The 27,565-nt window shown below is 39.9% G+C and overlaps 1 protein-coding gene across 2 annotated transcripts; it reads left to right on the top strand.

Annotated features, from left to right (window-relative positions):
• Positions 1 to 1,695: 1,695 nt before the first annotated feature.
• On the top strand, positions 1,696 to 27,565 carry GPD1L (glycerol-3-phosphate dehydrogenase 1 like). 2 transcript variants are annotated; one of them, XM_064672404.1, is made up of 8 exons: positions 1,696 to 2,003; positions 6,567 to 6,744; positions 8,093 to 8,233; positions 11,972 to 12,110; positions 13,276 to 13,388; positions 20,677 to 20,910; positions 21,297 to 21,403; positions 24,633 to 27,565. In XM_064672404.1, the coding sequence occupies exons 1-8, from the start codon at positions 1,711 to 1,713 to the stop codon at positions 24,745 to 24,747; spliced, it is 1,320 nt and encodes a 439-aa protein (XP_064528474.1). In that variant the 5' UTR covers positions 1,696 to 1,710; the 3' UTR covers positions 24,748 to 27,565. The 2 variants fall into 2 exon arrangements, with proteins under 2 accessions (XP_064528474.1, XP_064528482.1); XM_064672412.1 differs by lacking the exon at positions 1,696 to 2,003 and adding an exon at positions 2,352 to 2,370.

Here is a 27,565-nt window from a genome sequence, read left to right as displayed (position 1 = left end):
TTAGGAAATGCTACCAGCGGAAATAAAGATGCTAGTGCAAACAGACTGGATTGAGGCATGTTTTGTTGATTTTGGTTGTTGGGTGGGTTTTTTTCCCTTCTTCTTTAGTTTAATTTGGAAGCAGACTGTCAGTGGCATAAATGAAAACCCTGATTTTAAACAGAAAGGAGAACACTAGGTAGAAATTCACACTGCTTCAGTTATGATGAACCAAAAAGCAACAGAGCTGGTCTAACTTTTCCTCTCATACAGCCTCTAATTGAAGGTGCAGTTCATAAAAAGCTAACACCATCAGGTGTTAGCAAGCCATTTGGAAGAGGTACAAGAGAAGAAATCTGCTATAATGAAAAGCTCTTGATATGTGGTTTATTTTAATAAAGAGAGGGGGGTCACTGTCTTTTCACAGGGACAAGAGCATTGTCATAGAATCAAAGAACCATAGAATATCCTGCGTTGGAAGGGACCCACGAGAATGCTGAAGTCCAGCTCCTGGCCCGTCACAGGACAGTTCCAAGAATCACGCCATGTGCATTGTCCAAACGTTTCTTGAACTCTGACGGACTTGGTGCTGTGACCACTTCCCTGGGGAGCCTGTTCCAGTGCCCAGTCATCCTCTGCGTGAAAAACCTTATCCAACCTAAAGCTCCCTGACACAGCTTCATGCCGTTCCCTTGAGTTCTGTCACTGGTCATCAGAGAAATGCCTGCCCTTCCACTTCCCCTCCTGAGGAAGTTGTAGACCATGATGAGATCTCCCCTTGGTCTCCCCTTCCAGGTTACTATTAAATATAGCTAAAAGTATCAGTAGAAATACACCTATGATGGAAAAGTTTATCACAGATGACTAATACCCATCTTATCAAACTGATAGCTCATCCACTTTTTTTTTCTCTGGAGAAGCATGTGGAATGGAGAACAACATGATTTTGGCTGAAGGCTGAGGGGAAAGGAGTATTTGAAAATGCCCATATTTCCCTTGTTAAGATCCCTCCAGTTCTAACCTGCTTTATTACAGGATACATTGGTTCCTCCACACCTGGATGCTTCACAGACTTACTCCAAAGCTATACAGCACTACTCCAGCAGTAAGAGTAGAAGAGTTTTTTTGTTACATATATGGCTGAAATGTATGGGATTAGTTCAGTAGAAAATGGTGACAATAAGGATTCTTCCCCTGTACTCAGCACCAGCGAGGCCACACCTCGAGTACTGTGTCCAGTTCTGGGCCCCTCAATTCAGGAAGGACATTGAGGAGCTGGAGCAAGTCCAGAGAAGGGCGACGAAGTGGATGAAGGGTCTGGAGCACAAGTCCTGTGAGAAGCAGCTGAGGGAGCTGGGGTTGTATAGCCTGGAGAAGAGGAAGCTCAGGGGTGACCTTATTGCTCTCTACAACTGCCTGGAAGGAGTTGTAACTTGGGCTGGGGGAGGATGTCAGTCTCTTCTGCCAAGGAACAACCAACAGGACAAAAGGACATAGTCTTAAACTGCGTTAGGGGAGGTTCAGGTTGGATATTAGGAAGAATTTCTTCACAGAAAGAGTGATTAGACATTGGAGTGGGCTGCCCAGGGAGACAGTGGAGTCACTGTCCCAGTAGGTGTTTGAGGAAAGACTGGACTTCATGCCATGGTCTAGTTGACATGGCGGTGTTTAGTCATAGGTTGGACTTGATGACCTCAGAGGTCTTTTCCAACCCAATTGTGATTCTGTGCTATGGCACAGTGCCTGCGGGGCTGCCTGTTTTGGCCGAGGGCTCCATTCAGCCTCGTCCTCCAAGGGAGCCCTCGTCCCCTCCGCAGACCCGGCACGGGGGGGGATAGAACTACAGTTCCCGGCACGCCGCAGGGGCGGAGGGAGGCGCGGGCGAGCCCTGACGGCGGAGGCGGGAGCGGGGGGCGGTCGCCTCTCGGAGCTCCTCGGCGCGGCCGCTGGCGGGGCGCGGGCGGCATTGCCATGGCCCTGTCCGCCGGCCCCCTCAAGGTCTGCATCGTGGGCTCGGGAAACTGGTGAGTGCGGCAGCCCCTGGGAGGGCGGACACCTGGGCGGCCGCCTCGGCACGGCCTCCCCTGCGGCTGTGCCCGCCCGGGCCTTGCTGTCGCTCCCCGCCCGCAGCCGGAGGGTTTAACGCCGCGGCCGCGCGCCCCTCAGGGGTGGCGGCGCTGAGGGCTCCCGGTGCCGGCGGTGGGACGCGGTGTCGCCGGTCTGTGGCGGGCTCTGGGGCCGTGCGGGTGGGGCTCGTCCTGCCCCCGGGCTCCCTCGGAGTTTGGAGGGGAGGTGATGCTCTGATGTGCTTGGAGGAAGAAGCGGCAGAATCGAGCTTGTAAAACACCCGTCTGTTCTGCGAAGAAGTTGGTTTAGGACATTTTTAACCTGGTATTTGTTGTGTGCTTTGTCCAGTGTCGGGTGACGTAAACATTAAAGATGCTGAACATTATAGTTTATTCTGTTTTCTAACTACGCGCTGCCTGTAGGGCTTCGCCAACAATCCCACTTGTCTACAAAAGTGTGATTCGGGATTTCCTATGTTCCTGTTTTCCTCGGCAGTTCAAAGAAGAATTGCGAGACGCTAGGTTATTTGAAATGGCTTCTTTCTCTTTTTTTTTTTTTTTTTCCAAATTGATTATGCTAAGGCACACTGAGAGCTTGAGACAAGGTTTTATTGCTGCCTCTATTGCTAGTTTATAATTAGGCTTAAACTTGCTGCTGCGTCTAAGAAGGCAGTAGATTTACTTCAAATCGTTCTCCGAAAGGAGTATCGTGTTAATAGCCCTTTGTTTGGTTTCTTTACCTATTTCTTTGGCTTTACTTATCTCTTTGGCTTCTTTACCTATTTCTCTACCATTCCTGATCACAGTTTGTACACCGGGTCCTTATTTACAGTGAACAAGTTAAGTACAATGTGTTATGTAAATATAACTTCACAGTTTGTCACTTCAATTCCTAATGCTAAGCACACATTATTTCTGATAACACTGGTTTTTGAGACCTTAAATCTAAACTCAGAGGAGTTCAGTGTAGAGCAAGGTGCTGCGTTTTGTTGAACCAAACTTGCCAGTCTTTTTTTGGGGTGATCTTAGACTTGTTGCTCACCCCCTGCCCACTCCGTGCACTTGGCTTTTGCTGCTGTTAAAAATATCAGCAGCTGCCAAGTTGTGCTTTTCTTTGTGGAGGGAATGGCTGACATTTCAATGCAGCATGTCGTGCTTTCCTTGCACTAGCTTGTAAGATGACCATGGAGGTACTGAGCATTGCAGCATATGTCAGAAGGAAATATGCAGTGAGACCTAGTCTTTTAGGAGTATTGTTGCTGTTGTTCCATATTTGAAACTTGGGGAAAAAAGTTTTACAGGAAGTTTGACTGCATTTATATTTGATTATTCACTGTGAAACACACTTACAGAAGCAAAAGGATTTGCAAATATTGCCTACTAGCAATAACCACGTGCACATGTATTTTGTTTTCACCTCATTGGATCAGCTTAATAGTAAGAAAAGCGCCTGCCTAATAGGATGAGTCAGTGGCAAAATGCCCATATCTCCTACGCTGAGAGAAAGAGAGAATGCTATTACCAGGCATCAGCTTTTTCCTTTCTTTTGAGGATAAATGTATTCCAGTAACTTGTAGCTTATTTCATATTTGATGGTGAGGGGTTTTGCATCAGGAAAGCAGAAATCAAAGTAACCAAAATTGGAAACAGTAATTCTTGGAAAGATGGGTGGTTTCTTCCTCGAAGTCCATGGGGTGACAGGCACAAAACCCTGACTACAGACCACTGTGATTCAATAATGTATGCAACCACTGAACTAAATCGGACTTAATTTTGATTGTATACCTGTGTGTTTGTAAGTGTCTTTTTGAACTGGGGCCTGTGGTCCTAAAGTGGAAGCATTTAATGCTTAAAAGTAGGTAACTAGAGAGAAATGGAAGTATTTATAAACATCTGATCATTGATATTTGGGGATTACATATTTTTGAAGCCTGAATTACAGGAGTGTGTGACTGGTGGTGCCTAAACTGTAAGCATGTAATTAGTCGATCTAAGTGTGGTTTGGCATCCCTAGTTGTTTGGAGACTGTGGGTTTTGGGGGTTCTCTGTGAGATGATTGTGTTGGACAAGTGCCAGTAACTGTATGGAAGTCTTTGCCTTCTCACAGCCCTTTGACCTATATCTGAGATGAAAAGAAAACACCCTAAAGGAGCTTGGCAGGACAGTAACCATTTAGAAGGGTTGAACCAGTCACCTTGGTGATAAACTACTTCCAGTCAGACTTGTTTGGTCAGTTTGCTAGAGAGAGGTCACCTTAACAATGAAGTTGACTTGGCAGGGGTCACTCGACACCTGATGGAAGATCATGGGACAGGACAGATGGCTCACGAGGCGTGGAAGGGCAGCATGTTTGCTGGCCTTGCCCTTTTAGGGTTGCTCAGCTGGTGGATAAGTGATTATGTTAGGATCTTTTTGTTAGGGGATAAAGTAGATCCTTCAGTGTCTGTTGAGTACACCTTGGGAATGTGCCTTGGAGCCTTGGGATTCAAGGACAGTGCCCACTGCAAGAGCTGCTTGGGTCATGTACTGTAGCCTGCTCTTCTGATAATACTTCCAGGGCAGGTTAATAAGGTGTGCACAGTCAGAATTTATCCTTCTCTGTTTTGTTAGAACCAGTTGTTAATTAACCTGATTGCCCAACTTGAACAGAAACTGTAGATTTTAGGAAGAGGTGGGAAGTTGCCAAACAGAGGATAGGAAATTTCTGTAGAAAAATTGGAGGAAAAATATAACTGAGATGATTTTTCAGGGACAGTGGTAGAGCTAGAGTTAATAATATAATTTGCACTTGCATATTGTGACCTCCACTGCTGCTGCTGTTAGGGCAACTTCAGGAGTTTGTGGGTTTCGTGCTTTACTTTTAAAGCGATAAGCGGAAAGCAGACCAACTGTGAAATGGTCCTAAAACAGTGGTTGCAGTATAATGGGAAATGGGGAACCAGAGAAGCCAGTCAGGAGAGTCTTCTTAAACTTAGAAACTAAGACTAGGCAAATCTTCACTTTTTAATACGGCATTCAAAGGCTGAAAAAAAAAGCAGCTAAGGCATTTAAGTGTTAAATACTAATGGAATTAATGTCTCACTCAGGTAGTACACACTGCCAGACTTTATGCTGGCAGACTGAAAATCCCAATTGGAGAGTTGCTGAATCAGTTATTTCTGTCTTGCTCTGTCACCAACAAGCACAGAAAATGTGTAGAGAAGTTCAAAATTGGAGGCAATGGATTTGCCAGGATCCAGACTTTGTATATAAATCTGTAGTAGTAAATGTGCTTTTGTTCAAGGAACTCAAAGCACTGTCTGAGGAACACATACCTGTGTGATGTTTACTCTGATTCATGCTGTTTGTGTGGATCTGAAATTTGGGGTTTTTGCTGGTGAGCTGTATGGCATTGAAGCGGAAACCACGCTGTGTGTGTGCAGATACAGAATATGAGCCTGATAAGAGATGGCTAACTGTGCCTTCTATATCACTTCCTGAACCCAGGGGAGTTTTCAGTGTGTGAAGTGCTATTAGAGAAGTAAATTCCATTCTTTTAAGACGTAAAGTTTTATGGTTTAACTGAAAAAGGTCTACTTAGGGTACTATAATTTTTCTCTGCCACTGCCTATAATGTGACCTTAGCCCTGTGATAGCACACATCTTTAATGCAGTGCAGTGAGTTGTGCCGTATTAAAAGCTCTTGAAGCAGAATGATTCTTTTTAAATTTTTCTTGTGTCTGCTTGGTAGGTTATCGGTAATTATGAGGCTGCCTCCTTATCCTGGGAAAGGAAGTTAGGTTCACAGGTTTCATAAAGTTGCATCTTTCTCTTCCATATAGCTGTTGGTGCTAGGAATGAAAGGGAAGGTTGTGTTTGTTTCTCCTCTTGTAATTCTGATTAATTTCATTATTGCTTAAAGATTTGAGAAGTAAAATTGATCTCCATCCTACAGATTCCACTGTGTGCTGTTCTTGGGGAGAATAAAAGGCTAACAGTAATGGAATTGTCTGCCTGCAAATTCAGAGGATGCTGTTGCAATAGTTAAATTCTGTGAGGTTGGCTGCATAACCATAAAGCTTATAACTTCTGCAATATATAAATGCTTGTTTTGGCTTTCAGTGTCTATCAGTGTTGTACAACAATTGATGGGTCAGTCATCTTAGCAAAGAAGCTTCCCATCTCTTAAGGTGAAAATGATCCATTTTAAAAAATTTAGTATGTCCCTTTTACCTCTGCTTTGAGGATATAATCAGTTTGATTTTGGGGAAATTCGGTAACCTAAACTCCCACTGGATAGCAAATAAGCAGAAAAAGTAAATAAGGATGTTTTCAGTAAATGCTTTAGTCCAACCTACTGTAAATACATTTGAGAGGAAGCAGCCAGTGTGAATGACTGGTCTATTTTCCATTTGTTTTACAATATCTGCATGGTAAGTGGTCAAACAATCTGTGCATTTCTGATTATTTTAAAGACAATCTCTTTTTTTCTATAGCAAAATCATAATTTTTTAAAGACTATTTTTGTTTTCTTTCCTGCAGGGGTTCTGCAGTTGCCAAAATAGTAGGCAATAATGTACAAAAATTGCAGAAGTTTGCTTCCACAGTGAAGATGTGGGTCTTCGAGGAGAATATTAATGGGAGAAAACTGTCAGATATCATAAATAAAGAACACGAAAATGTAAAGTATCTCCCTGGACACAAGCTGCCAGATAACGTGGTAAGGCTCAGAAGCTAAACTATAGTTATGGAGCAAAGGGAATATTGCTTGTGCTGTGAGTGGAGGTAAAAATTGTTTTGTTAACACCTTTAGGGTTTATAATATTTCAGACTATATGCTATTTTACTGATGACTTCAGAGATTTGACTCAATAAAATTATGTAACTATGCAATTAAGTGAATCCAATGCACTCTCTCTCTTTTTTTTTGGTCTCACTATTGTTTTTATGTTACTTCAGCTTCTGTATAAAGAAGCAAATGTGAAAACAAGGGCAAAAGTAACAGCTTTGGCCATACCCATTAAAAAAAATTTGGCCTCAACTTTGGAAGAGAGCTGGCTGGTCAGTGAGAACTGATGTCAGGTATCCTGAAACTCTTTAAAAGTATTGATGAGAATCAGTGTGTCTCAAGCAAACTTCGAGGTGTTTGCAGTTTTTTTGGTTCTCAGTTGTGTTTCAACCATGTGCAGTCAGATCAGCATGTAAGATGTAGCGTTGCCAGGGCACAACAGTGGGACTCCACACGTATTCTCTGTTGGTGTAACCTGATAGTGGGTGAGCAGGTGGTCACTCCTGCCCCAACAACATTATAGGAAGAGGCTGCAGCAGCTGACAGTTTGGTAGAGCTTTTGGGCAGGAAAAAACGTGACTTGCTGTGCATTGTAGTTTTCTCTTTAATGATAATGCTGAAATCCCATTTCCCCAGCCTTCAGCACCTGTGGTGTTTCTGCTGTCCACTGCCTGCCTATTCAGACTTGTTCTCTTTATAAATAGGTGGAGGTTATTGCTACGTTTTAAACCTGAGTGTTGTTTTAAGGTGGTCATCAAATGTTAGGTAAAGTGAAGTTGCCAAGTGGCTTCAAAATTGGTCACCTTCTTAAAGGGTAAACAAAATCCAAGGGTACACAGAAAGGGAATATAAACTAGTAAGTGTAAGAGGCCTGAAGAAGAAATTTGAGTGTATAAGGAACTAAGGAAAGAAACTACTTTTCTGCATGTGGTAATTTATCAAAAATTGGGATTATTTTGTCAAAGAGAAGGCAGCTTTTTATTTTATATTTTATTACTAAAAGTACTTGTTTGAATGTTACAAAACATTTTGAATTTTTGTGGCACTAACCATGCTGGTGTCTGTGAAGATGCTCTTTCTATGATATAAAATAGCTTATTTGAAAGCTTAAATTCTTTTGCTTGTCTGGGAAGTTTGTTGCTGCTTAATTTCAGTGATGAAATGCAGTAGTTTGTAGCATTCTGTATAAGACCAAACTGCTTTTACTTTATCAGATACCACTTGTATCTAGTGTTAATTTTAAGAAGTTATGTGGCCTTTCTCTCCCATAACTCCACAGGTTGCTATCCCAAACCTTAATGACGCTGTAGAGGATGCAGACTTGCTGGTTTTTGTCATTCCTCATCAGTTCATTCATAAAGTCTGCGATGAAATGACAGGACGAGTACCCAAGAAAGCGCTCGGCATAACTCTTATAAAGGTATGATAAATACTGTGTGTTAGTAACTGAGAATGTGTCAGGGAACCTTCTAAAACAAGATGGCTTGATATTTTGATATGAAAAGTCTCTGTGCATTATTCACTTGATTGTTCCATTAAACCTTTCTAGGTGTAAGATTAGAATTTGTCTTGGTCATTAGTGGATTGTTACGCAGGTTTTATTTTAGGTTAATGCTTGCAGGAAGAGGAAAATGAGGCTGGTAACAAGACTTTTAGAAAGAAAGAGGGGAGTCAATATGTTTTGCACCACTAAGCTTTCCAGTCTTCTATTTGTTGTTTCCAAAAACATCATTAGATGAAGAACAGAGCACAAGCATAATGCTTTGATTGTTAATGCACATCCCACATGCTGAGTTGATGATTTTAAGAACTGCTGAGAGAATTTCATGTGACTGAGAGGATAGTGCTCTTGTTCATGTCAAATATGATGTTGCAACAAGAGTGTCTGTTCAGCATTACCTGAAAAGACAGTTTAAGCACAGGAAATAGAAGGGGGCAGAGGTGCAGGAAGTGTTTTCACTGGAGTATTTGTAATTTTGCTGGCAGGAAAATTTTAAAATGTGGATTAGCTTATTTTTGTGGTTGTTTTTTGGGTAAGTGGGCTTTTTTCCCCCTGTGTGTTTAGCTGCCAATAATAAGCCATTCCCACAAGGTTTGGAAGATTCTGGTTTATTGTTGCTTTGTTGAGAGCAGGCCATTTTCTCAGCACACATTCCCTTGTTTACTGTCATTTCTGGAAAATGATACATATATGGATCTGTGCTCAGAAAGAACAAAAATCCCCTATCACCGCTTTCTGCAAGCTTGTCTCTTTAGTTTGTCTAACTAAGCCCATCAAATCTGTATTGTTTTGTCAGTGTTGACCTGATATATTGCTGAGATGGATGAAAAAGTAATGCGGCCCGAGTGCTCTTGCTGCATTCTGTAGAAAAACTCTTCATATCGTAGAAGAGTAAAGTAAGGCACTGTTAAAATATTTGAATGCATAGCTCAAGATAAATATTCTCCTTTAATTTGCTAATTGTGATTTTTGTTCTCTTGTCTTTAATGATAGGACTAACTAATGAATTGGTGGAGTAAATGAGGATTTATGTCAGCATACCTGAAGTCAGGGTCCCAGGCCTGTATTCCCTTGGAATTACTGTTCTGGTTATCAGTACTTTAATGGAATGTTGATTAATGGCTATGTTTAAAAAAATAAACATGTGGGAAAATACTTATCTTCAAAGAAAAAAAAAAATCCCAAACAAACAAAAAGACCCCAACAAAACAAAAACCCAGTGCTTAGTGTAATGGAAGTGAAATAGTGGCACCTGCCATGCAAAGCCAAGTTGGTTACTAGGCAGCTTCCCACTGTCACATTGCAACACTGCATCTGTAGGCAGCCTTCCCAAAGAAGGATTGCCCCTTAATGTTTGGTGGGAGAATGCAAAGTACATGTCAGTCTTTATGAAAAGTCGTAACTGTGCATCATTAAAAGTATCATTTAAAAAGAAATGGTAGAGATTTAACACAACAATGAAACTAAGCAGTAGAGGCAGGAATGCATTCTTTCCCCTACTTTTGCATCTCCTTTATGCAGGCTGTTTTCATCAATGTCATATTTTTACGTCTTATGCTCAATGCTAGTGCTGTTAAAGTGGCTTGTGTTAACTTTGGCAGTTAAAAGTGCAGTTCTGCTCTGAAAAATACCGTTAGTGGGACATCTTGTTTCTGTGCTTTCTAAATTGTTTGACAGCTTAGCGGTGTGTCATCTTTTAGTCTTTTTTCTGGTTTGTTTTTTTTTTTTTCTTTTTTGGACAGACTAATCTTCAAGCAGAGCCTAACATCTGATAATAAAACTAGTCTTTGGGAGATAATGACATTTCTCTGCTGGGTAATACACATTTCCATTGAAACATTTGCATCTGTGTTGCTTTACATAAGCTCCGTGTCTATGAAAAAGTAACAAATCACTGTGTGGGTGTGGGGTGAGGAACCTTATGCAACTTGCATCAAGTGGTACAGCAGTGAGCACAGGAAGCAGGTTAGGTGAAAGTAATTCAAAATACTCTTCAGGCAACCTCAACATGAGTCTCATTTTCATTTACCTATTATAGGCCCTAGGGATTGCTCTGACAGGTGTGTTAGGATGGAAATGATACGGTCGCAGAATTGGACTTGCATTGCCTGGGGAATATTGTTGCCCAGGGAAAATTCCCATGTTAGAGCCTTGTTTTTTTGGGGGAGGAAGAGATGTTTGGTTTTTGTTCTGTCATCTATCATTCAGGATTGGATTTAACTCTACAAGAAACAGGTATAGCTCTCCTCGACTTTGTCAGAAAGTACATGAGTTTCATAGTGGAGCAGAATTTGGCACCTAAGCCTTTCTGATCGCCTTTTTTTGCATGAATAATTGTGATGTAGGTATTCACATTTTTGGAGTTGTTCCCAATACGTGTGCTTAGGGAGAGGGGCCTTACAGTTATTTTGTGGGGACATCTTTGACACTATGAGGGGAAAAATACAACATATATATGTGTACTTACTTTCAGATTGTTCCTATATGGCTCATTAAAGATGAGAAAGCAGATCTGTGCATTAAGTGATACAGATTGAAAAATAATGCAGGAATGCAAGCTTTATGTTAATTGGCAGGTTTTATACAGGCATTTCTGCATGTCTCTTGACTGCACTGTGTTATTTAAGGAACAGCACCTCTGATCTGTGGAAATGCAAATTACTGCCTGTCTGAAATGTCACCACTGGCAGCCTACAAGTGTATGTGTGTATATGTATATCTGGAATTAGTAGAGGATCACACTAAGTCATAATTAAAAATTACCAATCCCCAAAAATATCAAATCCCCAACATTAAAAAATAGCACTGCACAAGAGGTGGTATACTGTGGGAAAGAATGACCATTTTAATAGCTTGTCTGTTTAAAAACTCAAAAGTATTCTGCATTTAGCAGGCTGGGAGGGAAGGTTTTATGAGAAGAAAATGGTCTCAGAGTTCTTGGTTCAGACAATTCAGGGTACCAGACTCTTCTCCATTGCAGCATTAATCTGTGGGGCGATCTTTTCTAAGATCCTCTTGCTACCATTTTTTTCACACTTTGTGAAGAGTGCATTACAAATATAGATTAAAAATATCCTTAGAAGTTAAATTATTCTCGGTTGTTCAGCTCACTACCCATCTGTGAATGGCTGTTCCATTTCTAGTAGTACTCAAAATTATTAAGCAGGGTTTAAGCTAGTAGGGAATGAGCATGAGGGAATCTGCCTCTGATACTTCAGTTCAGATGCCTCTTCACAAAACAAGTTTTTCAGATACCATTTTGTGAGTTTTGGTGCAATTTCAAGTCCAAATGCAAGCCTGATTCATAATGGATGGTTATGCTTCACAGATTTTATTAAGAATACACTGATAATAAGTAGCTGAGATTCTGAAGTAACAAAGTTGAATATTCAGCACTTCTTAGAATCAGGTCCTTGAGCATGGAATAAAAACTGTTATCATCATCTAGAGCTTACTCCTTATTCTTAAGGTGCTACCTCCCCTGATTCTGAGGTCACGATAGCAGAAGTTTCCCTGGTAGTACATCTGTCATCTTTAGTCTCTCTCTGATTAGGCCTTGTCTCACTTCTCACCTGTTGACAAGACTAATTGTGTGCTTACTTCTCTGTTCTGCCTAATGAATGACTTTTTAGTAATTCCTTTTAATGTTGGCTGCAGGGAATAGATGAAGGCCCTGGGGGACTCAGACTGATCTCTGACATTATTCGAGAGAAGATGGGAATAGACATCAGTGTGCTGATGGGAGCTAACCTTGCCAATGAGGTGGCAGCAGACAAATTCTGTGAAACCACAATAGGTATTGTTGCAAGTTGTAAGAATGTTTAACACATGCTCCTGTCCTCACAGTTGCACACCAAATAGCTCAAATTTCACCGTTTTCCACATTAGCTGGCTATTATCAGAAGCTGTTGATTGAATTTTGTAAAATGTTTACACTTACAAAAGTACTAGGACAATAGTGGAAATAGAGGGGAGAGAAGAGCACAATTTTAATCATTCTCACTAGGGTTGTGACCATAGCATGTGAAATACCAGCGTGCTTTTTATCACCCTCCACAGAGCAAACTGCTTGATTTTATTACTGTGTTTAAGATTTTCTTGGTCTGCACAGCTTTATATGGATAAACGATTATATATTCTGTACTCCAGCTCAGATGTTATGGTCACAGATGGTTTTGGTTTGATTTTTTCATTTGTTTTTTAAGGTGTCAATGTCTTGTTTTAATTTCTCAAAACACTTTTTTTGCCCAAAAGCTGGAAATTGTTTTAGTTCCATGTTGATGTCTGCACACCTTTGCAGCATGAAGATGTGCCTAGTCTTGAATTTTACTGTTTCTAGATAGGCATATATGTGTGTGTATGCATACAGGTACTCACACGTAATAGCACAGAGTTCATGTTATTTTTTTTTCAGTGTTAATTTTTACAGTTTTGTGCATTGTTAACTTTGTAACATCTCATTCACAGCTTTTGCATTGAACTTAATTTTGAATGGTTGAATTACCTCTTAGTGTTTAGAAACAGTTGTGAGTGGCAGCATGCTCAATTAATAAAACATCCTTGACATGCATTTATGAGTAGGTGTTTTTCTGGAATGCAGGCTTTAAAATAATTGATAGAATTGCTCCTGCTATATTCTTAATTCACCTTTGTTTTTTTATTACCTGTTTCTTTTAAAGGGAATGATCAAATAATGGAGAATGTATAGAGAATTCATGGAATTGTTATTTAGAATCTGTTGCTGAGCAGACAGTGAATTATGAAGAAGTCCAGAGTAACTCAGTGCAGAACTTTTAAGTGCAATGTAGACACGTTCTTGGTCCCTTGGAACAGGAATCTGTTTAGGATGGAGCTAGAACAACCTTATCTCTGCTTTTAAGTGTTTTGGCTTGTGCAGGAAAGCTAAATAACATATAAATAAATTATTCATTTTTTCAACTTTCCTTTGTTTCTCTCAATAGGCAGCAAAATCTTGGAAAATGGCCTTCTTTTCAAAGAACTCCTGCAGACTCCAAACTTCCGAATAACTGTAGTAGATGATGCAGAAACAGTTGAGCTTTGTGGTGCTCTGAAGGTAAGATTAACTGGCTGCAGATGGTACAGAGATGAAATAGTGATCCTTGTAGAAAAAAAGAGGGTATTTCCATTTAAGGAATTAAACTTATTGTGCTTTATATAATACATAAAACTACAGCATAACATTTCCAGAAGAACCAGATGGGAAATTAGGGAGCAGCATGTTCTGAGAGCTGCCTTTTAGACCCATGTCTCACCGTCTCCCAAGTTCTCTTTCTACATCTTTCCCTTAGCAGTCATGAACAAGTATTGAAAATGTCTGACTGGTCGATGTATTTCTAAATCTGTTGTAGTTCCCTTTTTCTTTTTGCAACAGTGTGTTCACAAAAAGAAAGGGAAAAAGGAGTTGGCATTAATCTTTTGTGTCTGTTGACAAAACTGTTCCTCTCCTCATTGGCTTGAACAATGGGAGCATTCTTACATTTTATGTTTTGTGGACATACACTGCATAAGGTCTGTGTGGATAACCACATACAGAAATGACCTGAATAGGAAAAACATTATTTCGGACAGTTAACTCATTCAAAATTTTATTGTTAACAAAACTGATGCTGTCAGGAAGCAAAGGCTAACTTAAACATATTCTAATTGCTATTTCTTCAGGTTAATTTACAGGCTGTTTGTGAAGGAAAGGCATTCGTTTCTTGGCACTGTGGGCAACAGTACCGTAGTTGACATCATCTGATACCTATTATGAATAATTTTTTATGGATGCAATGGTTTAGTAGATAATTTGGGTTACTTTTTTATTTCTAGTGTTTTGGATAATTATTTGTCTTGCTTTGTTTTTGCTGCTGAAATTTTGTGTAAACTGCATCATTTGTTTGCAAAGCTATCACACTAAGCAATGATGTCTTTAAGGAGGACTCCTGCTCAGCAGGAAGTAGATTGATAGCTATAACAGCATTTTTTTTGGCATACTAGTTTTCTTGATAATTCTGTCTTGACAGCTGTCATACTGGAAGTCCTGAGAAGGAGGAAGTTGTGGGTCTGTGCATTGCTGGAGTTGGGTGTTTTGGTACAACATGTTTTGAAGTTACTGTATATATAACAATTTCTCGATTTGGCTCCACAGCCATTGCTTTTAAATGCTCTGGTGATGTGGGAGGTTAGCAGAAAAGAAATCCCTATGTAAAACCCTCTGAGATTAGTCAAAAAGTTTTACAGATTTATCATCCTTTTCAAACTACTCAGCAGGATGTTTTCTGACTAGCCTAAATTCTTGTTTGATAGAGGAGTTCTGTCTCAGGAAATTTTTATTCCAGACAAATCTTTTGAAACTGTGCTAGAGATGAGCCCATCAAACTAAGCAGGTAGTCAGCAGACACTCAAAACTCCATCGTAAAGGTCCAAGTCAGGCAAAATGCAAAACTCAGATGGGAATAGCATTTTTCTTAGCTGTTGTATATACTTATTCTTAGGAGAATTGTTTGCTAAGGGTAACGACAAGAATGTTTCTTTTTTAATATTAATCTGAGTCCTTGTAATAAGAATGTGAAAAGTAAGCATCTTTTCATATGGTTATTTTTAGGGAAAAATCTCATGTAGCTTCAGTCAGTTACATTCAGACTGTTACATTCTTAAATATGGAAAGTTACTTCATGAAAAAATAGTAAAAGTTAACATTATTTAACTTGCTGGAAGGAGGAAACTCCTATTTCACAAGATGACAGTGTCATGTGTTAAGGTACAGGTATAAAAAGAGAGGTTTTACTCTCTTTCTGTAGCAGTGCCAATTCAGAATGTCAGTAATGTCACTGCAAACTACAGCTAGGAGGACAGAGGTAAGCAGGCAAACAGTCCAAACTGCCTTTTTGGATGTGGAAACAGTAAAAGCAACTCATGTATTGGTATTTAAAGCATGAGAAATAGTACCCTATGAAAAAAGTACATTCTCCCAGCTTCTCCATTTTTCTGTAAATACCAGCTTAGGAAAAGAAGACTTTTCTGGTATTACTGGCATAATGGACTAGAATGTTAAAAGCCTATACTTTACCTCACTTTTTATTACTGCAAGCCTTTCTAAACGGGGAAGATTTTCAATGTGGGTAGTTGCCTGAAGGTTGGGAAAAAATACAGAAGGGTAACAAAGAATGCTCTGAGCACAGCTTTCCCTTACAATGATAATTTTAGGTTTGAAATTTGTTTTTGAAGCCTATTTGAATTCAGATTGTAATAATAGGCATTGCTGCTTGGTGGTCATGAGAGGACATGCGCCTGATTGCTATTTATATACATATATATGGAATATCCACTTCATTTCCTGCACTTACATTTGTGACAATGGCCTGATGGAGATACAGTGAAGTATGGAAATCAGTGCAGTGAAACTGCAGTCTTGTGTCAGCTTGGAGACTGGCTGAATAGACAGTGGCAGTGACTTTACAAAATCTGATGATACTGAGGAGGAACAGCTGTCTACAGTATCTTGTTTGCTGTTGAAACAAAAAGTGCTTGGCATGTTCTTCTCTGTGAGGACTTTTTTTCTTATGAAGACTGATGCATGTTTCCTGTTTGTTTGGTGACCTTTTTTAAGTGTTGAGGCCAGGAATTAACAAACTTCAAATATTGGATAGTTGTTTCAAGGTGTCCAGTTGGCTTTACAGGTGACCTGGCTCAAGGCCACCCACAAGTTCGTCTGCCTTTGCCAGAGGATGAGTGGGCCTGCCTAGGAAGTGCTTAAAGTTTATGACACCACTGTAAGGGTGGTGTGTGCAGCTGTGCATACATATGGATGTGCTTCTGGTTGCTGAGGGATGTGATACTGCAGAGTAGCACAGACCCAAGGCTGTCACCTCTGAGGTGTCCTTACAGTCCTTACTGCCTGTGCCAGGGTAGGGTCTTACAGGCAGCACAGATGTGAGGCCAGACTGAGCTGGTGTGCAGTCATAGCAGCATACTCAAGAGGCAATGTAAACTCTGCTACCTGCACTCCTAGGGGTAAACTGTACCCAAATCACTCACCCAGTGCAGCAGTGCCAGGGGTGAGTGTGAGAGAAGTGAGAACCTAACCTGTGGATGTGGCTTCAGCTGCCCTACGTTCAGGGATCTGGAGAGTTAAAAACCCTCAAGTGGCAGGAGCCAAAGACAAGACAGATGTGACAGTTCCTGTAGGAAGGAGAAGGAGCAGCAGCTGTCATTGTCTTTCGGGTTCCTTCAGGCCTGACTCTAAATCTTATGGCTCCAGCGTAGCCTTAAGTAAAGAAGAAGTATAGTGATGATTTATTGTTTACCAGGTTATGTAACCCAGCATTGTTACTTGCAAAGGTGGTCTTGCAAGGTGTGTTTAGAGCAGTCACTGTTGGATAGTCAGTCTAGGTACCATAGAATTCGATTGTGATAATTTTTTCCTTTTTCCTGAGCTTAAGTAGAAATGAAATTCAAGTTTGCAGGAGCAGGCAAACAGTTTATGCTTAACCTCTCTGACAGTCCTGCTGATACTGTCTTCGATTTTTTGAGACTTCATTTGACCTCTCTCAACCATCATGTGAAGCAAGGAGCTTCTCCAAGTTCGTGTGTTAGCAAAGGAAAAGCAGGCTGTGCTGAGCTGTGATGCTACTTCAAGGAAGGTTGGATGTCCCAGGTGAAATAACGTTTCTGCTTACTTCTCTTATTGATCCATTTAATTATGGAAATGTAACAGTTACCTCAGAAATGGCTGCTGAAGCTGTCTTTGTGAGCTCTCCATAAACATTCTGTGAACTGTCAGTTTGATAGTTCTGAGCACTGACTAAGAGAACAATCTGTCAGCACAGTCTGCAGACTTGTTGTCCTTGTTTTCTTGGTCATTGTTGACCTTGCATTTGTGACCTCTGGCATGTTTGCAGCAGGTCACGTGCAAGTAAAAGACACTTCTCATTTGTTCTGACACATACTGTGAGCACTGCCTGGCATCAGCATTTCTTTTCCAGAGCATAGCTTCACTATCCCAGTGACAAAGTAACTGAATCCATTCCTTGCTCATGTTCTGGAATAACTAGGAGTAGGGCTAGCTCCAGCTTCTGGACCGGACCATCTAAAGACTCGCCTGTTAGGGCAAAGGTTTTAGTACCTTAAAACCATATGCAATATAAGAACACCCTGTGGATCTTGCTTACAGGATGCATGCTTTAATGTAAAAACCTGTTAATGCCAAGATAGGGGAAATGTGTTTGCTGAAGCGTGTAGTGGGTTTGAGAGCTCACGGAAACATCGACTCTCGCCACTTGCACAAATATACACCCATTGCATTTACAGGAATTCTTGTAACTTAACAAGGTGGTTTAATCCCAGCTGGCAACTTTGTATGTACCTTACAGCTGGTTTCTCACTAACCCCCTCCTAACTCATTGGGATGGGGAGGAGAGTCGAGGGGAAAAAAAAAGTAAAATTCAAGGGTTGAAATAAGAACAGTTTAATTACTGAAATAAAGTAAAATATAATAACAATAACAACAATAGTAATAGTAATTGTAAGGAAAAGGAGAGAGAGAAAACCCAAGAAAACCAAGCGATGCACATGACAATTGCTCGCCACCCACGGTCCCCGAGCAGCGATTGATGGCTCCTGGCCGACTCCCCCCAGTTGATATACTGGGTTGATATACTGGTTCTGTGGTATGGAATATCCCTTTGGCCAGTTCAGATCAGCTGTCCTATGTTCCCCCTCAGCTTCCTGGGCACCTCCTCACTGGGCAAGGCATGAGGCACTGAAAAGTCCTTGACTTAGAGCAAGCACTGCTCAGCAACAGCCAAAACCATCTGCAATGTTATTCTCATACTGGATTCAAAACACAGCACTGTACCAACTACTAAGAAGAAAATGAACTCTGTTCCTACTAAAGCCAGGACACCTCAGGAGTAGGCTTTGGCAGTGGCAGCGTTCTGGATCAACTATATGATACAGAAAGATGTTTTTGCCAGATCTTTACATGGTTCTGCCCCCTGCAGGGTGCTTCTCAGAGGATCACTATAGTGCTAGTGCCATTAGGTTCTTGTGTGCCAATTTGTCATTTGGTTATGCATCTTCCTGAAACAAACTCAGCTTACTGCCTACACCCAGAGATTTCAAGTACCAAACTGCCTGTTTTGGTCTTGTTTTGGTCTGAAGGATGACTCAGTCTTTTTTGTGAGATTTTTGTTGTTGTTGTTTTGTTTGGAAAAGGAGAGGCTCAACTTTGAGTAAAGTGTAACTTTCAGTGTGGTATAATTAGTTCTCTCCAGTATATTAGACACAGGACAGTTGTCAGAGATTCTTCAAGGGTTTAAATGAAACCAGATGGTAGACCTTGTGAATTCACAGTTTTGGCCTGAGGGTTGTGTAGACCAGGATATAAGAGTCTCCTAGACCAGGATATAAGTCTCCTAGTCATGGGTGTGTGTTCTAGAGCATAATCAGTTGTCTCGTTTCCTCATTATTTGCAAACTGCATTAAGCACATACAATGGGGACATTGTACAAACAAGAAGCTTAGTGTTTTAGAGTTGAACTCATAGCTTCCTTTGTTCCCTACACCATTTTCTTTGAAGTAAGTAGTCTTGGTATGACTTGGTTAAAAGAGTATTTCTGTTGCTCCAAAGACAAATATTGCAGAAAGTAGAAGTAGACAACAAAATACCATAGGCCAAACTGTATTGTATATTATGATCAGCTAGGCTGCTTTAAAGTGGAGAGGAAAGTCAAGGAGACAAAGTTGGAGGGAATGGGAAACTTTAGTACTGCAGTGTTCAAGAAGTTTATGGAAAAAGCTCAGAGGTTGCTCAGATATGTTTTTGGTTTTTAGCTGAGTACTAAATACATGCAGACATCACATATGTAAAATGCATTTAAATGGGTTATCCAGTCTGAAAACTTCTTAAATATCTGTTTGACTTCCTCTTGCTTTGCCACCAAATGAACAAATATTGGAGGTGGCTCTGCAAGAGGTGTCTGATGAAAACATACCTTCACTGAATCACCACAGCTAAGATTTAAGCCAAGGTGATCTAAAGTACCAGTTTTAAAAGCTGACTGTCTTTGGCTGCTTTGGGTTTGATGTTGAGAGATCTGTCTGCAACTTTTAGGGTCACCTTTAGGCCTCAGCTAGCTGCTCAAAAAGCAGTGACTCATCCTCTGACCTCATTTGATTCGGAGTCACCTAGCCATGACTGGCCACACAGCTCTGCAGCTGTCTGGCATTTGTGGTTCTTACAGTCCAAAAAACAAAACTAAACCAGCTGTTAATCAGTTGGTTGCTTTTATTAGCAACTTCTGACTGTTGCTCTTTATTCATCAACAGTTAAAGTTGGTTTGGTTGGTTGGTTGATTTTATTTTTTCCCTGCATCAGGTGCTGCATTAGGTGCCATAATGTTCATTCTCCTGTGCTTTCTGTTGAGGTCACTGCTGCTGTTACATGATATTACATGATGTTACATGATAAAAAAGATATTACTACATCCATTACTTTCTTGTTTGCTTTATCAATATGCCAGAACACCATCTTTTTTGGGGGGGTTGGTACAGTTTGTTGTGGGGTTTGGGGTTTTTTTTGATAGGGGCAATGGAACCATGGCCAGTCTATGCTCTGACTCCCAGGCTAGAAAATAGTTTTTACTTCACTCAAATGTATCTCATCTAATTCTAATGTTCTTGAACCAAAGAAGAGGTCCTATCGCCGATTGTTCATGAAGAAACAGCACATTCTTTGTAGAATGCTCTCAGCAGGTCTAAGGAGAAAAACAAACACTTTTTTTGCTAAGAAAGTTTATCCTGTGTCATGAACCTTCTGGGAATCCTTGATTAACTATTACTGTTATAGGAACTCTGCATACTTGAAAGGGCTGGATACTATTGACTTGGCTGAATTTGGTCCCTTAGGATGTCATAGAAGTCAGTGTTTCGTAGAGTTACTTAATCATAAAGAAAATCTGGATAAAAGAACTATGGAATGTAGGGGAATGTTTACCCCTACCTCAGGGCAGGAATAGCTCAATCTAGCTAAAACCTTGTTTGGGTGTAGCACAACCTGTTCTTAGATATAGTCAAAAATAATAGCTGTACAGCCTTGGGGGCAACTTGTGCCAGAGCTTTAACTGTGCTTTTATCCTTGGAAATACTTAGTAATGTAAGGCTTGCCATATTTTTTTTATTTTTTTTTTTAAAGTTATCCCATAGAGATCAAAATCTCCAAACCAAAATAACCCAAAACAACCTAGTCTTTCACTAGTAAAGTGTTTGCAGTTCTTAAAGACATCTGCACTCTGTCTTTTGGTGTCTTCTAGGATTCCATAAATGATAATTGACTCGTTTCCCATTTCTCCTCTCATTAGAATGTAGTAGCAGTAGGAGCTGGGTTCTGTGATGGTCTTTGCTGCGGTGACAATACCAAAGCTGCCGTTATTCGCCTTGGCCTAATGGAGATGATCGCCTTTGCCAAAATATTTTGCAAAGGACAGGTGTCTACTGCCACTTTCCTGGAGAGCTGTGGCGTTGCTGATCTCATCACAACGTGTTACGGTGGCCGGAATCGACGTGTAGCAGAAGCAGTCGTTAAAACTGGAAAGGTACCTTATTCACTGGGTGAAATCTGTGGTTGCATTCCTGGTTTGTTGGAGCAATAGTAGAGGTATCTGAGTCATACTAGCTCTACTGAGTGAGTACCCTTCTCTTTCCTCTTTTTTTTGAGTGTAGAATGAGTGTAAAGGTGTTAAAAAGAGGTGGTTTAAAAAAAAAACTCAAGACTTAAGATGTTGGGAGATGCAGATTTAAGAATGAGAATACTGACAAACAAGAATATAGGAGAATATTATATATGCTCCATTAAGGTCACTTTTGAGAAAGAAAAAACCCTCAGTAACTTTTTTTTTGTCTAGATGATCGATGTCAAGCTTTCTGAAAATTTCATCTTAGCTCTCCTTTTCTTTCTTTTCTTTTCCCCTCTGTTGATTAGTCTATCGAAGAATTAGAGAAAGAAATGTTGAATGGTCAGAAACTGCAAGGACCACGGACTTCTGCAGAAGTGTATCGCATCCTGAAGCAGAAAGGAATGCTGGAGAAGTAAGAACAGATAAAACAACTTCCACATACCCCTTTTTTATCTCCGTAATTCTTTCTGCGTATTTGTTTTTGATATCTTCATAAATGTAATAGCCAAAAATAAAATCACTACAATAAGAGCAGCTTAATTCCTAGTTAAAATCAGAGAGAGAAGTGAATAGACCCTCAAAATATCTACTGGTGTAGATAGAGCTATTAGTGGAACATTAAATTTGTGAATGCCCTTCTGTTTGCAGAATGTATTATTGCCTTCTGCTACTACAGAAAAGCACAGCAAGTGTGTTCTAACATGTGAAAAGAATAAAATGCATGAAAACAGAAGCAGAGATTCCTGAAGAGACTTGTGAAAAGGCTCTAGAGCTCATTTCATAGTAGGAAATTCATTACTTACCTCCAAGTAGAGGAGCTTTGTTATAAAGGATCTGTATAGGTTATCATCTGAATAGAGTGCCTGCTTCTACCACATGGATTTTAGTTTAGACATCACAGTTCTCTTTTGTAATGTGACTTCCAGTTTGCTGTAGGTTAACACCTGCCATCTGCTTCTGTAGGTCAGGGCTTTTTTGTGGTATGAAATCAAGCAGATTGTCCTGGCTTTGTTCGTTTGTGTTTGAGTCAGAACATGTACGGTTCTTAGAGCTACACACACAGTTGTCTCCTTGTGAGATTAAGGGATGCATTTATCTGTTCCTGTTTGTAGAAGAGGCAAAATCAGGAAATAAATAACTGCCAGTTAGAAGACCAAGCCTTGTTACTTCTTTTTCCAAAGCAGTTTTTAAAGTCTAGTTTTAATGAATCAGCTATATTAAATGATTAAATTTTTAATATTATCTTTGGATGTAAGGCACCTAAGTCTGTTCCCTCAGTGTACAGTAATTAAGCTAACTGTAGAAAAAGTGTAACTAAAATGTTTGCTTCATTCTTTGCTGTTTATGATTTCCTAAATGAGACAGGATGCTGTGTTTGAGGGGTTTTTAGGTTGCTTGTTTTATATCCTGTTCTACCTTACAACAAATAGAGTGCATTATAGAAGAGTTCAAGTTGTGTTTTTAATGAAAGACATGAAAACAGAGTGTTGCTAATTTCTTTCTGGTATGCCAACATATATGTGTCAGTTCTTCATAAAAGATTCTTCATTCAACAAGGCTTTTGAAAGCAACTTTCGATGTGTTTTTCAAAAACTACTTTAAAATACAAAACACAGTGAAGCAGCCACGGTTTCAAAGTGAAGAGGTAACAGTGTAGTAAGGATAAAATTTCATACTCTCTTCCTACAAAAGGAGTCTCAACACTGCTCAGACATATACTAAAGTCAAAGTTCAGCAAAAGAGCCTTGGTAGCAGGGTTGATGCCTACTGATATTAGCAGTGCAATTACTTTCTTCATTTCAACAGTTATAGACCTCACCCTCTTGATGTGCTCAGGCAGAAGATGCATTTGGAGTTTGCTGGCCCTGAGCCTGCAGTCAGCCTTGGTACTGCTTTCCCTGTGTGAAGTGGGGCAGATCTGTGCACAGCAATGTGCTCTGTGATAAGCAGCAGGACTTCAGTTGTGGTTTCTAGTAGTGGTGCTTCTTCACTGAGAAGTGACTGCCAGTACTGTATCTCAAGCTGTGGGAAGCTTGCTTTTGCCTCAGAAGGTTCACATATTTTGTGGCCGCCTCTCACGTAGGCATAACAAATTTTATTGGTGCCTACATTTAATGGTAACAGCAAATTCAGCCCCTCTCCAGCCCAAAATAACATAGGAAGTCAATGACAAGTGAGATTTGTTAAGAAGCACACAAGTCTTTGTGTAAATTTTTTTTCCTGCAGATTTCCTAGTAAGGGGTTTGCAACCTAAGTAGTGTAGCCTTGGATTTGAGAGACCAGCTATGTGGCTATATGATAGGTTTCTTTCTACTGATGAAATAAAACCAAAAATCAAGTCAGTTGGATTGATCTGAAGTAGTTTTTGCTATTGCTGCTATTTTTGTCTGCTCTCCACAAAAATAAATCAGAGGAAATGGACACACATTTTGCAGTGGAACATTAAAATGTTTCAGGTGAAAATTAAATTCTACATTTTGAGTTAAGCACTTGTAAAAAAGCCATAAGCATGTCCATTCCCCCACTTTTTTCCCCAGTAATGGGGAAATGTTGCATTAAGCCAGGTACAAATCCTGTATGTGCCCCTGAGAATGCAGTAGTCACCATGGTGTGATGGTACTCCTGGATGGTTCATGGCTTCTCTTGTGACCTCTGGCTCACTTTGAGAAGTCTAGTTCGGAGCGATGTGCTGACACCAGAGTTGCTGCAGTAACACGTGACAGCAGAGTGTATGGGCAAGCAGATGTGGTGCTCAGTACTGACTGGGGTTCTGCTCAACACTGAAATGTGCATTACATAAAGGTTTAGAGTAACTGATGGGACAGCTTTCCTAAGGAGAAAGTCCTAGTCCAGATGTATTCTGAATCACTCGGAAATTAACTATTTCACTGTCTCCAGTGCTCCTTATAAAAGGCCACACTGAAATGGCGTATGTATTTGAACAGGTAATTAATCCCTAAAATTCATCAGGCTTTGTATACAAATGGCACTTGTCTGGCTGTCACTGTCCAGGCAGTACAGAAAGCAAATACAAATTTCTGTAAAGTGTCTTTGCTGTAAAAAGCCTTCATATTATCAGAAAAGCCTGAATAATTTGGGGATTGTTGGAAATGTGGCCAATTTAAAAAAAAAAAAAAAAAAGGAAAAAAGTAGATGGGAATTTAGTGTTTCAAAATCCAGGTTTCATTTTGGGTTCTTATTAAAAACTTGACCTTCAATGTCTTCTTGTGTCTCTTTTTGTCATATTCTGTATTATCAAATTGTTGCTCAGAAGTAATACATAACCAATGTGCCAGTCATCCTTTTTTAACCATAGATGAGTACAGCTGTAAGAACGGCCAAGAAAGATATGAGTGGGTTTAATTTATTTTTTAGATCACTTAATGGTTTTGCCATACATAATGAATGTCACAGGCTCCATTACAGCCAGCTGGGCTTCTGAGAGTGACTCATGTAGGTTCTGTATTTATCTAGTGCTTTTCAGCCCAGTGTTATCACTTGACAAGTAGAAAAAAAAAATTGGTTCTTTCCATCTCTCCTTTTCCCCCTCCCTCTTCTCACCCCATTTTATTTCCTTCATTTAAGAAAATGTTACAGAATAAACTTACCCTGCCTTTGCTTTTCCCACTCTGTTTCCTCAGGTTTCCGCTGTTCACGGCTGTGTATCAAATCTGCTATGAAGGGAGGCCTGTCGGAGAGATTATAACCTGCCTTCAAAGTCATCCAGAGCACGTAAAAAATCAATCAGGCTGCTGAAATAATGCAGCTTTCTGCCTTTCGAATTTATGTCTGGGTTCAAGTGGATGTATCTATCATTAAGCTTCGTTCAAAGCCACTCACTAGGCAACAGTAACAACATGAATGTCTCTGAAGAGGTATTGTTTTGTGTTATACAGCCTAGTTTGACACAGCATGCAGTGTTGGCTTGGTGATTGTCATTTTACTGGCTAAAATGCAACTGGTTTAAGATATGCAGTAGAAAAGTTGCACTACATACCTGGTTTATATACACAAGTGTACTTTGAGTGTGTTCCTACACCGTAAAATACAAGGTTTTGTTGTCTCTGGACGCTGTGGGAAGAGACACTGGTTTTAATCAGAGACTGAATCAAGCCTGTAACCTTGAAATATTGGAAATGTTTCTATTAGAACTTGGTTTTATTTGTATATGCAGTTAAATTTTAACATTTTGCATGCTTATGATTATATTAATTTAAGCAATGTTAGTGCAAAACAAGTGATAGCAGTTATTCAGGGGGCTACAGGGATATTTTAATGAAATCAAATGAAGAATATTTTGATTTTTGAAAGTTGTTAAAACCGTCAGGTTGTTTTGAAACCAGTTTCTAGGTGAATTTAAAGGTTTTAATTACACTGTTTTAAAGGGAATATTCTAGAGGGGGATCATTACCTCCCCTTCTGTTTTTTAATCCTTGCATTTTTATATTTCTCAATTTTTCCCTGACTGTTCCTGGGTGTTAGGCTCTTCTAGAATCCCATTCCCCAAAGCAAGCCAGAGATGTTGACCTGGGGGTTCTGAACCCTGGAGCCTGTGGTTCATTTTAGTGTTGTACCTGCGGTTGTTCTTCACTGGCATTTTTGGGAGGATGGGGAAGGATACTCTTGGGTATCCACTGCTCCGAATTGTTCTCCTGGGTTTCTAGCTAAGCTGCAAAGTGTTGCACTCCACAGAACACTCCAAGGAATGCTAGAGGAATTCCATGGTATGTCATGCTTGTGTAGTTAGAAGGGTTGTGTGCCAGTAGGATGACTGCATTCATTTCAGTGCCTGCCAGTGACTGACATGTCAACTGGACTGAAGTCCTGATCCAGCCTCCCCAGTTCTGAAGTTACTCTTTCACTGGACAAAACTTCAACGGGTGCTGAAATCCTTTATGACCCATCTCCCAGAAAACTTCTCAAAGGCATCTGTCTCTTTTATTCCCCAGGTATCTCAACTGGTTTTTTTTTTCAGACACCTTTGCTGTATCAGGGAGGATAATTTTGGTTTTGGAAAATTTGTGATTTTATGAAGTTTAGGGGTGGGGTTGCCTTGGTTGGTCTTTTTTTTTTTTTTTACCTTTTAAGGTTGATGCAAGAGAAGATGGATTAAAAAAATCTGTTTTGCTTTTCTTGTGTACTAAAGTGTGGGTTTGTTTTTTTTTTGGTGAAACATATGCTAGGTACATAAAGAGAGGACTCATTCTTCCAGCTGGTAGACAAGGGTTGACATCAGGATTTACAGAACAAGAATGTCCATCTGCTCTGAATATCCAATCCTAACGTCTGAGCAGTATCAGAACTGTTTTTCATTGTTCTCAGTGGCGTTTTTAGACCAGAAGTCATGAGCACAAACGCAATCAATTTTGTCATTCAAAACTTGCTAAAACACCGGAGATGCCTGGGAATAATTGTCATACTTAGGTAGCCTGGATTACTCTGAACAAGGCAAGCATTAGGGCAGCTTTCTGTAGACAGGAAGATGCTTCAGCTCAGGGGTACCATTTTTGTGCTCCTGTATTGTTTTGCATTAATTTTTGGGAGATCTCACGAATGTCCTCAGATATTCAGGGATGTCAAAAGTTCTTTTGCCTTACTTCTGATTTAGTGCTAAATATAACAGATGGCCAGAAGTTAAGTAACGTCAGACGTTTGTGGCAGTTGGGAACATCACTGGTAGAGCTGACTTGGAGCAAGCACTCTGCTTAGGCATTTAAGAGGAAGTTTTGAGGTTGGAAGCACTGTTATACTAACGCACACATGGAGCATACACTCCTCATTACTGCATAACTTTCAGTGTGTTTTCTTATGCTTTGTTTTGTTTTTGGGTTTTTTTAATACCAAATTGATTGGCTTTTCCTTTATATGTGTACATGCACATTATATATATAAACTTTTTTTTTACATGCAGTATATAGGACAGTAGCATTTTGTAAGATACATAAAGGGCTATATAAGCTAAATGTGGTAAATTAATATATATTTTTAAATTATTTCTTTATTATTCCAATACTAGTTCTACCACTGAAACCCCCAAATCTTAATTGTTCTTGTTCTTATACAGAAGCCTATATTCTAAGGCAAATCCAGAGAAAAAGTTTTTATGGAATTCTTTCCTCCAGTCTGTTATGATATTCTTGTTTTTTTTCAGACAAAAAGTGAGGTTTCAGTAACTAAAATAGTTTATTTAAATTTCTATAGATAATTCACCATTTGTGTTTGCTCTTTAGTGCTTGAGAACACTCAGCTTGGCACTGGGTATTTTCCCCCCACTAATACTTCCTATTCATTAAAAAACTGTGATATGGTACTGGAACTGAATGATTAGTCCTGTTTTACAAACACTCTGTTTTGCCTAGTACTGGGATAGTCTTACTGAAAACATTAACCCCTGTGTAAGGGGTCATAAATTTGTAACTAATTCTTGGTTTACGAACATTAATTATTAAGGAAGGCATTATATTCTAATGATACTTACTCAGCTTGCCCTAGACATATGTACTGGTCTTGTTTAAGGATGTTGAATATACACCTGTTTGAAGAGTACAAATAAACATTTTTGTCTTGGGAATCA

This window comes from Pseudopipra pipra, chromosome 1, assembly GCF_036250125.1.
Source record: "Pseudopipra pipra isolate bDixPip1 chromosome 1, bDixPip1.hap1, whole genome shotgun sequence".
Lineage (NCBI taxonomy): Eukaryota > Metazoa > Chordata > Aves > Passeriformes > Pipridae > Pseudopipra > Pseudopipra pipra.
This window is presented reverse-complemented; position numbering and strand designations above follow the sequence as displayed.